We start from the raw sequence: 15,936 nt of genomic DNA on the forward strand, positions 1-15,936 counted from the left end.
TTAAATCAGATACTCCCACCTACTCCTGCTACGTATCTTTTAATTTGACTTCATAGATTAATTTTTCATATATAAATAAATATTTAAATTTATATGAAAATATGATAATTCATATTTTATGTGTATTATATTATATAAAATATCTATTAATTTAATTTTATATAAATTATATTCAGGATAAAAAGGCATAAATATCAACGAACGTGAAATAAACTAAAGTAACACTTATTTTTGCTGTCCAGAATCTGCAGATCCACTAGTTCTCTTTTGTAATTTAATCTAAAAAACTGAGCTGTCTTTTTTCAGATTTTAATCAGGCAAATACAAAAAAATATACTATAGATTATATTATAAAATAAGAAAAACTAAATAGCTCTAATAGATTGTCCTTTTCTTTTCTGCTGTATTATTCTCTTTACTCTGCTTGACTGCTTCCCACTCTCTTCTTCATCAAATCATCACAGATAAGTGGACTCATTTTAGGTATTTTTTTCAACTTTTTCTATATTTTGGTGCTTAATTTGAAAAGGGTATTGATTTTCTTTTCTTGTAATGGGTTTAATTTATAATTATAGTAGATAAAATTCCTACCTTTTTATTTTTTTTTGTTGTAATATGCATATTTAATTTGTGGGTCAACTTTAGTTTTAGCTTTCTTGGATGTTTTTATACTAAAGATTGATTCTTGGAATGATTTTTGTAATGGGGGTTCAGGTTATTCACATTTGGATTTGCTTATGAGTTTATGGGCAAGTTCTAGTTTGTGATTGAGCTATAAATAATCTTGGGTTTTCTCCAAGTTCAAATTTTTGAGTGAGGAGGAAGCTCATTGATGTGTGGAGACAAATGAAAGGTGAGTTCTTGGATTTACCTACTTGGGATCTATGTTGCTCGGACTCTTCAAAAATGTTTGTGTGTTGGATTCTCCAAAAGTATGTATTTTTGGAGAATTTAAATCAAAAGTTGAAGAGTCCGCGCAACTTATCTTGTTTTGGAAGTTCTTTTCTTGTTAATGTTTCTTATGTAATGGAATGTGATTTCTCCAGGTAATAAAATGAATAGTGCAACACCTAGTCTGTGGTTAGCTCAAAACCCTAGCAAGAGATGGGGTGAAGTGTTCTTTCTGCTTTACACTCCCTTTTGGCTCACCTTGTGCCTTGGTGTTGTGGTTCCATTCAAGCTCTATGAGGTGTGTGGCATGTCGTTGAATTGATTGAACATCTCATCTAAAAGCTTAATCTTTAAGAAACAAAACACTTTTTATTTATATAATTACATCTTAACAAATGTAGTAGAGATTTTGTGAGTTTATGAAGGTTGGAGATTGTAGTTGTATGTTTGAACCGTGGCCTTGTAATGTGCTTGTTTAGTTCTATGTTGATTTTCGAAAAAAGTTGTCTTTTCTATGAGGGGGGAAGGAAATTAGGGAAATCAGAGAAGTGGACCGTGTAAAGGGAAGTGAATGTTCCTTGTTACTATTGCCTAATAGGGCAGGATAGATTGGAGTATTTTGGGGAAGTGTACCACCAAGCTAGATTAGTTTGCAATTGAGGCTTGACTGATAGATTATTTGTAATATTGCCTATAGAAAGAGGAAGATAAAGGAGCAACATGCAAAATTTTATGAGAAGCCATTAATTTTGCATGTTTCAATCTATGATGAAAATTAGTGAAACCTTGTAGCTTTCTATGAGGCATTCTTGAAATTCTGCAACTTCAGATGTTTTTGAAGACTTTGATTCTAGTTTTGCTTGTGGGGAATGATGCAAGAAACAATGGATCATCCTTATTTTCCGTTACATTAAACTAGAAAGCGTGAGAGAAGATTATTTGTAGTGAATTTTATGTTGTCTCTTGTTAAGATATTCCGTATGATTTATTTGTAACTAACAGAGTGACTTATTATGACAGGATTTCACAGAGTGGGAATACCTCTTGGTGGGGCTTATTTCTGCACTTCCTGCTTTAATTGTACCCATGATATTTGTCGGAAAGGTGAGTTCTATCTCCTACTACTGAAGCCCTGGTGATGAATCAACAATTTCATAACCAAACCTGTAAAAGTTTTTCAGTGGCTTATTCAAATGAGCTGCTTAGAAGGAGAGCCTTGGCGTAGTTGGTAAAGTTGCTGCCATGTGACCTGAAGTCACGGGTTTGAGCCGTGGAAACAGCTTCTTGCATAAATGTAGCGTACAATAGACCCTTGTGCTAGGGCCTTCCCCTGACCCCTCGCATAGAGGGAGCTTAGTGCACCGGGCTTCCCCCTTTTCTTTAAAAAATTTAAATACTACCAGTTATCTTTTTGTCACCTTTTCTCATATCAAACTATTCAATTCGGTCATTATGGATTTGTGCCTAGCGGAGGAGATAAAATACTCGTAACTTTTGTGTTTAATGTAGGAGATAAAAACGATTTTTTACGAGTCTAAATTCTCATGTGCAAACTGTTGCATTTGAGTGATGAGCCTTTTCCTGTAACTAGCCAAGCTCTTGAGTGCAACTTCGTCATGTCTATTCTTGATGATATAACTAGTGGGATCTGTATAGTTAAAAAAATAAATAGCTCTATAGCATTTTCTCACAAAACTAGTCGCATGACGGTTTATTTTACATGTAACTTTTGCAGGCTGACAGGAACCTTGCTTGGAAGGATCGTTATTGGGTGAAGGCAAGTATTCTTGAAGAAGAATTATCAATTACTTGTCTGCAATTTGAAGGACCCATCGATAAACCTCTCTTATGATTCGTTTCTAGATTTAATTATCATATGACACATTGACCAAAGTAGACTCAGTTTGGAAAATATTCTCACGGAGAGAAAAGATAAATATAAGTGACAAAAAATAAAGAAGACAAGAAAAAACAGTTTTTGTTGCCATAGCTTGTGAAATTGGGTTGTCTTTCTTGATTTATGCTATCTGAGCTCCCTTATCAGCATTGGTGCTAATAGACAAAATTACTAAAATTGGCACAGATTAATTGGATAGACGTTTCTAATGACCTCTTAATGGAACTCCAATTGTGGATTCTTTAGTTGAATAGGGTGGCATAGACAAGAAATTTCCTTGTTACACATGTCGCTAATTTGACGATTCTTTCTCTAAGAATTCTTTTTGGTGCTTCTCTGGACTGACTATTGGTTTGCTGTTATTCCAGGCTAATCTCTGGATAGCAATTTTCACTTACGTTGGGAATTACTTTTGGACCCACTATTTCTTCACAGTTTTGGGGGCTTCTTATACATTTCCATCTTGGAAGATGAATAATGTAAGCCATCTGTTATTTTTTTCGTTTGACTCCGTTCTTCACTTGGAATTTTCATTTTACCACAAAGGTAGGGGTAAGGTCTGTAATACCCACCCACCCTAGACCCCACTTGTGAGATTATACTGGGCATGTTGTTGTTGTATTGGCAAAAGCTATATAATGCGACTCTCTGCAGGTACCCCACACAACTTTCCTTCTAGCACATGTTTGCTTCCTGTTTTACCATGTCTCTGCAAACATGACCCTTCGTAGACTACAGCATGCTATTGCTGATTTGCCCGAGAATATTCAATGGGCTTTCAAGGCTGGATGGATTCTGGCATATGCTTATTTTATAGCTTATCTGGAGACATTAGCTATTTCCAATGTAAGTGGTCAATTGTAGAAGTCCAGAAATATCTTGCAAAAGGTTATATAGCTTTATGAGATTCCTTTGAGATACATTAATAAGGTTAAAAAAATCACTTTGTTTGTTTCTGACCTATGCAGTTTCCGTACTATGACTTTGTGGACCGAGCAGTCATGTATAAAGTTGGCTCCTTGTTTTATGCGATCTACTTCATTGTAAGCTACCCGATGTTTTTCAGGTAAGAACTTTTTTCCCTGTAATTTCTGCCCCTGAAATTCTGCTAGTGCAGATATGGTTTATTTACAGCATCGTTCCAATGTCGTTTAATAAACTTCTTCAATTTTTTATCATTTGATTGCATTAGTCAAATCAGTACTAAACTAGAGTGGAAAATGAGGATATGTAAAGATTATGAGTACTACACAAGGTGGATGAGTTCAGTCCACCGACTAGCTGAGTTAAACATACTTCACAATATTCCATAGAATTGCCTCAAGGTAGATAATGCTGGAGGAAGATCGTGTTCTATGAGATGTAGTTTGACAAGGTTTCAGATTTAAAGGTAGAAATGTAATTTGCTGAAAGAACATCTGTTCTCAAGTTAAGCTTGCCTCAGTTTTTGTTGAGCAGCGAGATGCTCATTATACTTAAAAGATTTTCTTGGCCAACTGACCTTGCAAATAAATTTTGAGGCCGAAACAGATGAGTGCATTATTGAGTTGATTGACGTTGTTGTAAAGAGTTAAAGGGCTTTATAAAGTCATCTAATCTTTATCTTAGCAGTGCTAGTAGCTCTCTTCAATCTTTTCTAGAGTTCATGAATATTTCAACGCAATTTGACAGTTGACAGTGAGATTTGGTCTACTCTAGTTTTCCAGATATAAGGTGTGCTACAAGTGAAAGTGGTCTAAGTTGTTTTATTAACCGTTGCTTTTGTAAGTGCTTTTCTAAATCCATAGGCAACACAAACACCTTGTAACCATTTGTGGATTTTAAGCAAGATTAGGTGATCTAACCTTAAATCTGTATCATACTACACGCCTACACCATTGTTGATTTGTCGTTAGTCATTGTGGTCCAGAACCTAATGCATTCTTACTCTGTGATCTTTTACTGATCAGTTTTCTCCTTGGGTGCTTGCTTTTATGTAACATCCTTGTAACCATTTGTGGAATTTAACCAAGATTAGGTGATCTAACCTTAAATGTGCATCGTCCAGAACCATATACGCTTTTACTCTATGATCTCTTACTAATCATTTTTCTGGTTGGTACTTGCTTTAATGCTCAGGGTTGATGAGAAACCTGGAGATTCATGGGACTTGCCAAGAGTGTCCATTGATGCATTGGGTGCTGCAATGCTAGTCACCATCTTACTCGACTTATGGCGCATTTGTCTAGGTTCCATTGTTCCGGTGCCAGAAACCAAACAATGTCCTCAATCAGGACTCCCATGGTTTGCCATGACATCTTGAAGGACTCCGAAGCACGAGACTCAGAAAAGTTAACACCTTCTGTAAAATCACAGATGTTCAGAGTCATTTCTTGAAATGTTGTTCAGTGTTTACTATGATCAGATTGAACCTTTGTTGTACTCTTACCAACTTTTAGACATTCTCAGAATGATGTTTAACTTGTACTCTTTCTGAACACTATGTTTTATTAGTAGCTTCTATGAAACTGGTGCCTCTATGTATTTCTTTGTAGCAACAACGACGACATAGCCAATGTAATCCCACGAGTGGAGTCTGGGGAGCGTAGGACTGTATGCAAATCATACTCCTACCTTACAGATGTTGTTTTCGATAAACATATACTATGCAAAGCAAATACAATAGCGATGAATCCAGGTTAGAAAACAATGAAGAAGAAAAATAGTAGCAACACTAAAAAATATGATACCTAAAGTAAATGAAACATCAGGTAATACTAAAATCAAATATTAAAATAAAATAATTATACAAAAAAATGACCTTGATTACCAAATATAACAGACTTCTTTTTTTGTATTCTAAAAATAAACATGAGGTTGACTATTACCAAGACTTCTAGTAGCTAGAGTATGGTTTACGGATTTGATCGAATTTAATAAATTTAGTTTAAATCTAAGTGATCGAACACTTATACATTTTAAATCTTGACTACGCTCTTGCTTTTGGTATAAAATGCTTTTCTGGCAATTTGCTTTTCACCATTAAAGACAAAAAAATGTCAAAAAGGACTGTTATTGACCCATTATGCATTTTTAAAAATCTGATCTGTCTGTAATATTTTTTTTTATTTCCCATTTTCAGATCCAGAACAAATTCATTTATAAAAGGTACTACATATAACAATTAAATAATCATTTCGGGTCCGAATCCTACAACGTGATACAATCTCTAAGCAGAGACGGAGTTAAAGTATAGTTTATGGATTCAATTAAATTCAATAACTTTAGTTTAAACTAGTTAAGTATAAAGTTGTAAAAAAAAATCACTATAGATAATAGAATTATTAGTTAAGTTGAGGTCATTCATTTGATATAAATTAAAAAGTCTTGAAATGACATTATTTTAAAGATTGTCACATGAAAAATTGATGAAAATGAACTAGATCTACGTAGTTGTCAAGTTAAATGTCTCTCATTTGCTAGTTATTATCAGGATTCTTGATATGGTGCATCAAATTCGACTGTTTCTCTCTTAATCAAAAATCTGAATTTTGTTTTTTTTTAAGTAGAAATCATTTTTTTTGAATGGGCTCTACGTAGTGCAGATCTAAATTAATCGACCTCCAATATGAGTATATCGAAAGAAATAAAAAAATCATCATGATTCCATTTCAATATTAGAAAAAAAATGAATGGTGGACTTAACTAACCTTAAAAGTTAAATTTCGAATCTAAATTAGGCAAATTCATAACTAAATAACATTTAAGTCATACTTGCCTCGTTTGAACTTGTATCATTGCCAGATCAGATAATCCAACAATAGCTAGAGCCCTATCCCTATCGATACGAGTAGATGAGAGTGTGACACTCAATCCCACATCAAATCGGGAATGAAAACACAATCCTTTCCTCGTGAACTATTTTTTGATGTCCACGTCACGTAGATCGGGTAATAAAGTCATCTACTATACCTTTACCCCCACCCCTCCATTTCCCTCTTATTTCAATTCAAATTCATCAACGGCTACTTCATCTTCCTCAGAACCCTAACACCCCCTTTTCTTCTTCTTCATCTTCACCATTTCTGTGGAGAAAATACAAAATGAAGCACTATATGCAACAACGAAACACGATCTTAAGGGAGAATCACGACGCTGCCGGAGCTACAATGCCGCCGTCGTCATCTCCAAACCCTAGCCTTTTGAAGCAGAAATCGTCGAATTCGCCAAGTAATCCTAGCAGTAGTAGTACAAGGAAGCATAAATCATCTAAAGAGAATGCTCCTCCGCCGTATCATCCGTTAGATCTGAGCTCATCGCCGGCAGTTGGTTTGAAGAGTAAGAGTCCTCTGCCTCCGCGACCGCCGCCTAACTCGAATAATTTGAAACGGAAGCTTAATTTGGAGTCTGTTGGTCCTGAGAATGTTGCTGCTGGATCTTCTGATTCTGGAGTAAAGGTAAAATTTTGAGGAAATTACGTTCATTTTGCTTGTTGTTGTTTTTGAATTCGAATAGAACTGGTTCAAGTAGAGGTGAATTGTTATATGGAGGATTCCTGTTGCTAAATCCGACTTTTTTAGGATCGAAGTGTGATAGTTGATGTTGTTTAGCTTTATGTTGGTTAATTCCACGAAATTTCTGTTTTTTGTGGTCAATTGTTTCTGAGAAATGTAATCTAAGGATCTCCTAAAAGTGATTGATTTATTAGTTTCTCTGAGAGCTTCTAAATTGATTATCACAATCAATCAATCAATTGAGCAACCACCACAGTAACAACATACTGTAATCCCACAAGCAGGGTCTGGGTAGGAGTGTATGCAAACTTTACCCTTTCCTTAGGAGGTAGAGAGGCTGTTTCTGATACAGCTCCGGCTCAAGTGTAAGCATCAATCTCGAATGAGCTAGGGTCGATTATATGAATCCTCTATATCCATGCTGGATTTTATGACTATTTCTGCACGGTACTTATCTTTTTGTTTCTACTTGATTTTTCCCTTGGAGATTAAGATAGATCTCTGTTGGCTTTTTGTTGGTGAAATTTCTGCTATTTGTTAGGAATGGTGTTACCGATTGCTTTGGAGGTTGTACCTTAACACTTGGAGGAAGAGATCACCTATCATTTATGTCTTATTTAGCTTGATTGCTGTGTGAACCTGTAGAAGAACAAGTAAACTAGAAATATTCGTTCTCTATTCTTTTCAATCTTGACAATGCTCATCATTTATGGAACATACAATTATATGCATTCATTTGAAATTTTAAAATGCTGAGAGTGGCTTGGTTTGCCGTTACCAATAGCGGCTTGCTGTTTATTCCAATAGTATTTGATCCACTCTGTTTTGTCTGTCATTGTGCCTCATTCTACCCTCTGTTTGATTGGTCCAAACAGGCATTGTCTAAGTGCCTAGTACTTGTAGATCACGTATTGATTCCTGCAACTTTTCTCATCTAAATCAGGTCATAGTGAGGATGAGGCCCCCAACCAAGGATGAGGAAGAGGGGGAAGTTGTTGTCCAGAAGATCTCTAATGATTCTTTGTCCATAGCTGGGCATACTTTTACATTTGATTCTATTGCAGATACGCAATCAACACAGGTAAAAAATAATAACTTGTTAACCTATGCTTGTAAGAGGAAATAGCTTTATTGAGTACTATATTTTAGTCAGATAAGTATGCCTCATCCTTCCTTTTTGTTCTTTGCTTTGATATAACAAGTATACCTTAAAGAGGAATAATGAACGAGTGACATGCACTTGACTCTTCTTCTTAACTGTTCTTTCAGGTTGATATATTCCAGCACGTGGGAGCTCCTGTTGTTGAGAATTGTCTTGCTGGGTTTAACAGCTCAGTATTTGCTTATGGGCAGGTAATGTTATCCCCAAAACCTCCTGCTATATGTTAAATATGCCTGCACAACTTCAAATGTTCTTTCTTGTGCTTGACATGTCACATGTCCCAATAATATTGAATATGACTTGGAAATTGAATTGTTCAGACTGGTAGTGGGAAGACATATACAATTTGGGGACCAGCCAACGCCTTGTTGGATGAAAACTTGACCATTGATCAACAGGGCTTAGCTCCACGTGTTTTTCAGAGGCTTTTTGAACGTATTGAGGAGGTGATATGTTGTCTCTGTGATCCTATATTTCCTGGATTTGATATGTTGTATAAAATGTGATTCCATAATACATGCATTTTCTTTTCAGGAACAAATCAAGCATGCTGACAAACAGCTCATGTATCAGTGTCGATGTTCTTTTCTTGAGGTTAATTTGACTGGACCTAGTCTGTTTTAACGTGAAACAAAGTCAATATTTGCAGTTGTCTAAATCTTTAACATTAATGATGTACAGATATACAATGAACAAATCACTGATCTGTTGGATCCTAGTCAAAAAAATCTCCAGGTATAAAAGGAAATACAATATAAAGTGTGTTGTATGCATTATCTGTATCCTTAGTTCTACTTATTTGATAAGGATTTTCAATTTGGCTTCTGTTTTCAGATCAGGGAAGATGTCAGAACAGGTGTTTATGTGGAAAATTTGACTGAGGAATGTGTGTCCTCCATGAAGGATGTGACAAAGCTTTTGATGAAGGTTCAGACTGCTTCCATATTTTTATTCAACTGTTTGACATATTGTAATGCAGGCATGACTATGTTTGCCAGATAGAATAGACCAGTATAGGAAAACAGTTAGCCAAGTGAATATGTGAATCAGGTAAGCACTTAGGCAATTAAACTTGCTTAGGTGCAGTAACATAAATGATAAAGTTCTACTGCTGTTCCTACTAAACTAAATCATTAACTCGTTTTACTGCAATAGCAACCCATTTGACAAGGAAGCTTAATCTTAATTTTCAACAAGTTTTGGTAAGGGGTTGGAACTTCTATCCCCCCACCCCCCCGGGTTTGCCCATTATTTTGATTTTCTGAAAGATGGAAGGACAGAAGGTTTAGTGTCCTAATGATAATGCCTTACCTTTCAATATCATGCTGCAGCTTATTTTGTCTTTTCTTGAATCCTATCACTGAGGTACTTATCAAAAGAATTTTATTACTGGGGTCTCTGCTTCACTTTTTTCCCATAATCTTTAGGCGTCAACTTGTATCCATTCCTCAAATGAGTCTATTGTTTAGCAAGTCAATCTCAGATCTGCGTCAAAAGTTATTGTTAGTAGTTGTTTTCTAATACTTTTACTTGAACTTCTGGAGTTTCTATGATTATATGGACTGGTTTCAGAAAAGCTTATAGAACTTGTTCAATGAAAATATTACAGGGAGTGTCAAACAGGCGAACTGGTGCTACAAGTGTAAATGCTGAGAGTTCACGTTCTCACAGTGTATTCACCTGTGTTGTTGAATCACGATGCAAGGTAATACAATCTTATGTCCTTTCTAACAATAACCTGAATTCTTTTAAATGGCAAGTGATGCGTTGTTTGTTATCCGTTATTATTTGCATTCTCCTGAGTGTGCAAGCAAGAATTTTCTGGCATAATAAGTTATTTGGTTGTTATGGAGATCTGACATTCTGTTATTTGGATTTTGGTCTATTTTAAACTTTTAATTTCAGAGCATGGCAGATGGTATAAGCCACCTAAAGAGGAGTAGAATAAATCTTGTTGATCTTGCTGGATCAGAAAGGCAAAAGCTAACTGGTGCAGCTGGTGAACGCTTGAAGGAAGCAGGGAACATCAATAAATCACTTTCACAGTTGGGGTACATTTGTTTCTTTATCATTTTGGGAGAAAGAATTATTCTTGGTTTAGCTGTCAAGGAGGTTACAACTCATTGTTAATGGTTATTCTGGTCATTTTCTGCATAGAAACTTTTCTGGTTAAATTTTAGTGACTATGGACTTTCTACTTTTATAGAATAAACAGTGAAGTGATAGAATGCTATGTGAGTATTAAAATGTCAGAGTTATTGTGTTAAAAAACATGTCAAAGTAAAGGTCTCTCAGAATATAGTGCTTGCCTTTATTGTAGGGGGTTACATACCTTTCAGGGACTTGGGTCATCTTTTTGACTATACGTTTAGAATTATTGTATATGCTGCTGATCGCACTATTATTTGAAATTTACAGGAACTTAATAAACATTCTTGCAGAAGTTTCTCAAACGGGCAAGAATAGGCACATCCCCTATAGAGATTCCAAGTTGACATTTTTGTTACAGGAATCTCTCGGTGGGAATGCAAAACTCGCAATGATCTGTGCCGTTTCTCCATCCCAAAGGTAGATTCACAACCCTATACAGTTTTTGTTCTACGGTCATGTTTATCTTCATTAAATCTAGAGCTCTCAGTTCTTTTTGATAATGCAGTTGTAAGAGTGAGACTTTGAGTACCCTGAGATTTGCCCAACGTGCAAAGGCAATCAAGAACAAGGCGGTAATCAATGAAGAAATGCAAGATGATGTCAATGTTTTGAGAGAAGTTATACGTCAGCTAAGGGTAAACTCTGTTGCTTTTACCTGTGATTGATGCACCTTAACTTAAGGTGCATTTCTCAATTATGTCAATTGCTTTAATGCCTTCTGCCTTTACTCTGAACAGGAGGAATTGCTAAGAATGAAGGCAAATGGTTATCAAGCAGATCAGGCAGGGTGGAGTGTTCGTAGAAGCTTAAATCTGTTAAAGTTCAGCCTTAACCATCCAATGAATCTACCTGTTGACGATGACGGTGATACAGAAATGGAAGTCGTCGAGGAAGCTGAGCTATTAGGTCTCTTATCAGAAGGCAGTAAAGAGAATAGTATGCTTGGGATCCTGCGGAGGACGTTTTCAAAAGGCTCTTTGTTACTTGATTCTGCAGTAAAGCATGGGGGAAAGAAGTATGGCTGCAACAGGGAGCAAGCCTTCGAGGATACAGATGTTACCATGGAGGAAGAGGTATCTGAATCAGTTATCGAGCATGAAAGCATTACTGTTGATGGTGCTGGACTGCAGAACTTCAAAAGGCTAGGTAATGATTCTTCTATGGAGCCAACTGAAGATGAGTATGCCCTGTCTTCTGCCAGCGAAATGCTGAATCAAGGACAACGGGAAGTGGTAGAAGACTCACCTTCAGAAAAATATCCTGAGAACTCTTCTAAAAGCTTGGAGGGAAATACAGCCTGCACTAATCTCAGTATAGTTCAATGTGACGTGTCGCCTATTTTGGAGCCAAGCGTTTCACCAAGAGCTAATAGCAGTAGGAGAAGTGTTGGGACTTCAATGCTGAGTGATTCAAAGAAGGATCTTGGAGATAAATTGGATACCCCAGACTTGTCCTTCACAAAGCCTTCAAACAGTATTTGTTTGAATTCTCTATCAAATCAAAGAAACAAAAGTTGTTTCACTTCAACTGAACATTTGGCGGCTAGTCTTCAGCGGGGACTTGAAATTATTAGTACTCATCGACAAAGTACATCTTTGAGGCGCTCCTCAGTCAGATTTTCTTGCAAAGCTGCTGATATTAGTGCAATCATACCAGTTGCTAAAGTTGATGTTGGAGTTCAAACTGTTACAAAAGATTATGAGTCATTTGAAGGTGGTTCAATGTTTTTGTGTAGTAAATGTAAGGCAAGAAATTCACTGCAAGAGCTTAAAGATGCAGATGATGATGGCTCAAATTTGCAGCTGGTACCTGTTAATGGATTACAGTTGGTATCTGCAACTGGATCACAGTCCTGTGAAAACTTCCAGATTCAAGTACCAAAAGTACGTTGAAACTTTGTTAAAACAAAGATTTTGGTTCTTTTAGTCTTGCATGATTCTTATGACTGTGCAATAATCCTAACTTTTTACAGGCAGTAGAAAAGGTCTTGGCTGGAGCTATACGGAGAGAGATGGCACTTGAAGATATATGCTCCAAGCAAACTTTTGAAATCACACAACTCAACCGTTTGGTATGTATCATTTGTTTAAAACCTGCCAATTTTCATTATTTAGTCATCTCCTTGACATGCTTTGCAACCAATGGCAGATCCAGCAATACAAACATGAACGAGAATGCAATGCTATAATTAGCCAAACACGTGAAGATAAGATCATTCGCCTTGAAAGTTATATGGATGGTATTTTACCAAAGGAAGAGTTCATGGAGGATGAGTTGTTGGCACTGATTCATGAGCATAAGGTATGCATCTGATCTTAAAATTGTCTTTTGAATTGTTTCTGTTTTCCCTAAACACGTTTCCATTGTCATTTACTGCAGCTTCTGAAGGCAAAGTATGAGAATCATCCTGAAGTTTTAAGTGACAGACTTGCACTAAGAAGAGTTCAAGAGGAGCTGGAGCGGTATCATACCTTCTTTGACTTAGGTGAGAGGGATGTTTTGCTGGAGGAGATTCAGGATTTGAGGAGCCAGTTACAGTTTTATGTGGACTTTTCACCAAAGTCATCCAGGAAAGAAAATTCTCTTCTACAATTAACATATCCATGTGAGCCCAGTGTGCCTCCAACTTTATCCACAATTCCAGAGTCCAATGAGAATGAGGAGAGTTCTGAACAGAATTTTGTAAGGGAGAGAATTCAATGGACTGAAACAGAGAGTAAGTGGATTTCTCTGGTAGAAGAGTTGAGGTTAGACCTACAAACTAGCCGCACCTTGTCTGAAAAACGAAAACAAGAACTAGATTTGGAAAAGAAATGCTCAGAAGAGCTGAAAGAAGCAATGCAGAGGGCAATGCAAGGCCATGCACGAATGATTGAACAGTATGCTGAACTTGAAGAGAGACATATTCAACTGCTTGCAAGGCATAGGAAGGTCCAAGTTGGTATAGAGGATGTTAAAAAAGCAGCCACAAAAGCAGGAGTTAGAGGTGCTGAATCTAAATTCATAAATGCTCTTGCTGCAGAAATTTCAACTCTGAGAGTGGAGAGGGAAAAGGAAAGACACTATTATAGGGATGAAAATACAGAACTTCAGAACCAACTTAGGGATACTGCTGAAGCTGTACAAGCAGCTGGGGAATTGCTTGCACGGCTTAAAGAAGCAGAAGAAGATATTGCAGCTGCTGAGGTAAGAGAATCCATTGTTTTCCTGTTACAGTTTATTCTATCAGTACATATATTGTCGTTGCAGCAGTTGAACATTCTTATAGTCAGCTAGACCATATATTGCTTGCTGCAGAAGTTGAATATTCTTATATTCAGCTAGAGACTAGTAACTCCTCTTAGCACCTTTACATCTCTCTCTCTCTCTCTCTCTCTCTCCATTTTTCATATGGTTTGGCATGAGATTCTGGACCAATGACTATTCAGTGTTCAAATGATAGACTTGATATCCATATTCTGGTTTCTCATTAAATAAAAAAAGTTCTGGGAAATGCTTTAATTGAAAAGTTATAGGAAAAATGGATGCAATATTGATTGGTAGAGACGGTGCGCTTGAATGATCAACATCTTTTTGTGTAAAAGAAATTCCATTAATATTCCAAGGGAGGACCATTGCATGAACTCTGCACATCACACAATAAGTTTACACATAGATTAAGGTTCACGTATGCTCTAGAAACAAAGAAGCATCTCCGATACCTAAATCAACTCGTAGGAGCAACATGACTTGTCAGGAAGTATGACCTTGCTGTTCATCCCATGCACAAGGAAACTGGGACAACGTATCGTGTTATACATGTGCCTTCAAAGTACATTATTATTTTTTGTCACTGGTCTATTTCTAAATTTGCCTAACAAGTTTTGGAAATATGCAGAAACGAGCCATTCATGCAGAGAAAGAAGCTAGCGAGGCTAATAAACAGATTCTCAAATTGAAGAAAAAACACGAGGAGGAGATCAACAGTTTAAACCATTTACCAGAAGAACCCCGTCTACCTAAAGCTACATCAGAACCCGTATATGATAATACTGAGACAGGACATGATGATCAGTGGAAAGAAGAATTCGCGTCATTCTACAACACCAAAGAGGAGGAGGAGGATCTACCAAAATTTGGAGAGCCCTCTTCTTGGTTCTCAGGGTATGACAGGTGCAATGTATAGATTGTGGAAAGTTTTCATAGATTGTTGTTTGTTGTATGTATTGATAATAGTGTCATATATAGTTTGAAAAGCTATCGCGTTTTCTTCAAATTTGATGATAGTTATTGATAAACATAAACAATTGTGAAAATAACAAACTTGAATCTATCAAGTTTGTGTATCCATTTACTCATTGCTTCATAGGTATGAAGTCAATTCCAAACTATTTGTTCTATTGTATTTTGAAGATTCATACTTCGTTGCCCATAATTTTATTTTTTATAATCGTGGTAGGCTGGTTAGCTAATTCACATAATTTTTTTGTTGGCCTATTCCTAGTTAGTCTTTTACTTGCTATTGTAAATAGATAATTGACATAATATTTGCTTATTTGTGGTTATTGGGATGGTCCAAAGATGTTGGATAATAGCCATTTGAATTGAATAATAACATGTTATGGTCTTGCAAAGTCTCAATTCCTCTTTTTTTTTTTGATTAATTATCTGATATTTAAAGTTCATCATCCTGATTAATTCGAATCCACGTTGAGGGCCACTAAGAAAGAGATAACTTACTCGTGAAGTTCACAAATATTCACTTTTCAACATGTATTTGAAAAATAACAAGTGTTATGAAGCTTCAAATTTTCAGAACATTGTCATGGAGTTCCACTTGTGGAATTTGAAACTTCATGATATTGCCAAAAAGTGGTCAGCGGGCACTATTTTATTTCTATGGTATCTACTGACATATTCTTTATTTTCATGGATTGATCCCGAGACTTCTAATTAAGAGAGGAGGAATTCCAATTTAACCATATAGTTCTTCCATTTCAGTTTATTTATTTTAGTTACTATTTTGACAATCAAATGATATTTTCTTTGACTTTAATTTTTCTAAATACTTTCTAAGTTAGTATTTTTAACTGTTGCGACTTATAATACTTTTTATATAGTTTCTAAATATGTAAATTTTATATCAAAAACATCGACAATTCTATGTCTGAATTGACAAAAAACATTAGTTTGACTCTCATACTTTGAATCAAGCCAAATAAATCGAAATAGAGAGTGCATTATAGTCCAAGAGCATCTCAAATTTTCCAAAATATCCATTTTCTTCTTATTTAGAAAAAAAAAATGATTGGGGTGGTGTTGACACCCAATTTTGACCATTCTCGAGAGGAGTTAATTTTTGA

General features: G+C 36.0%; 2 protein-coding genes across 2 annotated transcripts; both read left to right on the top strand.

Annotated features, from left to right (window-relative positions):
* The first annotated feature begins 306 nt into the window (after nt 1–306).
* Nucleotides 307–5,311, top strand: LOC125862621 (cycloeucalenol cycloisomerase). The gene is made up of 9 exons (XM_049542739.1): nt 307–483; nt 715–853; nt 1,047–1,189; nt 1,912–1,995; nt 2,627–2,668; nt 3,157–3,267; nt 3,443–3,634; nt 3,757–3,854; nt 4,907–5,311. The coding sequence occupies exons 2-9, from the start codon at nt 847–849 to the stop codon at nt 5,088–5,090; spliced, it is 861 nt and encodes a 286-aa protein (XP_049398696.1). The 5' UTR covers nt 307–483; nt 715–846; the 3' UTR covers nt 5,091–5,311.
* Nucleotides 5,312–6,805: 1,494 nt separating this feature from the next.
* LOC125862974 (kinesin-like protein KIN-12B) lies at nt 6,806–15,003 on the top strand. Its single transcript, XM_049543106.1, has 16 exons — nt 6,806–7,224; nt 8,225–8,362; nt 8,551–8,634; nt 8,764–8,889; nt 8,978–9,037; nt 9,125–9,178; nt 9,278–9,370; nt 10,053–10,148; nt 10,349–10,494; nt 10,862–11,011; nt 11,100–11,229; nt 11,332–12,477; nt 12,567–12,665; nt 12,743–12,895; nt 12,974–13,780; nt 14,472–15,003. The coding sequence occupies exons 1-16, from the start codon at nt 6,871–6,873 to the stop codon at nt 14,757–14,759; spliced, it is 3,924 nt and encodes a 1,307-aa protein (XP_049399063.1). The 5' UTR covers nt 6,806–6,870; the 3' UTR covers nt 14,760–15,003.
* The last annotated feature ends 933 nt before the right edge of the window (nt 15,004–15,936 follow it).

The sequence above is a fragment of the Solanum stenotomum genome, chromosome 4 (genome assembly GCF_019186545.1).
Source record: "Solanum stenotomum isolate F172 chromosome 4, ASM1918654v1, whole genome shotgun sequence".
Lineage (NCBI taxonomy): Eukaryota > Viridiplantae > Streptophyta > Magnoliopsida > Solanales > Solanaceae > Solanum > Solanum stenotomum.

Bases quoted from the DNA above. Each gene is read 5' to 3' on its own strand.
- LOC125862974 (XM_049543106.1), top strand. From the start codon at position 6,871: ATGAAGCACTATATGCAACAACGAAACACGATCTTAAGGGAGAATCAC. The intron at 8,635-8,763 runs GTAATGTTATCC...TGAATTGTTCAG, and splicing joins CAGTATTTGCTTATGGGCAG to ACTGGTAGTGGGAAGACATA. The intron at 12,666-12,742 runs GTATGTATCATT...AACCAATGGCAG, and splicing joins TCACACAACTCAACCGTTTG to ATCCAGCAATACAAACATGA.
- LOC125862621 (XM_049542739.1), top strand. The intron at 1,190-1,911 runs GTGTGTGGCATG...TTATTATGACAG, and splicing joins TTCCATTCAAGCTCTATGAG to GATTTCACAGAGTGGGAATA. The intron at 3,268-3,442 runs GTAAGCCATCTG...GACTCTCTGCAG, and splicing joins CATCTTGGAAGATGAATAAT to GTACCCCACACAACTTTCCT.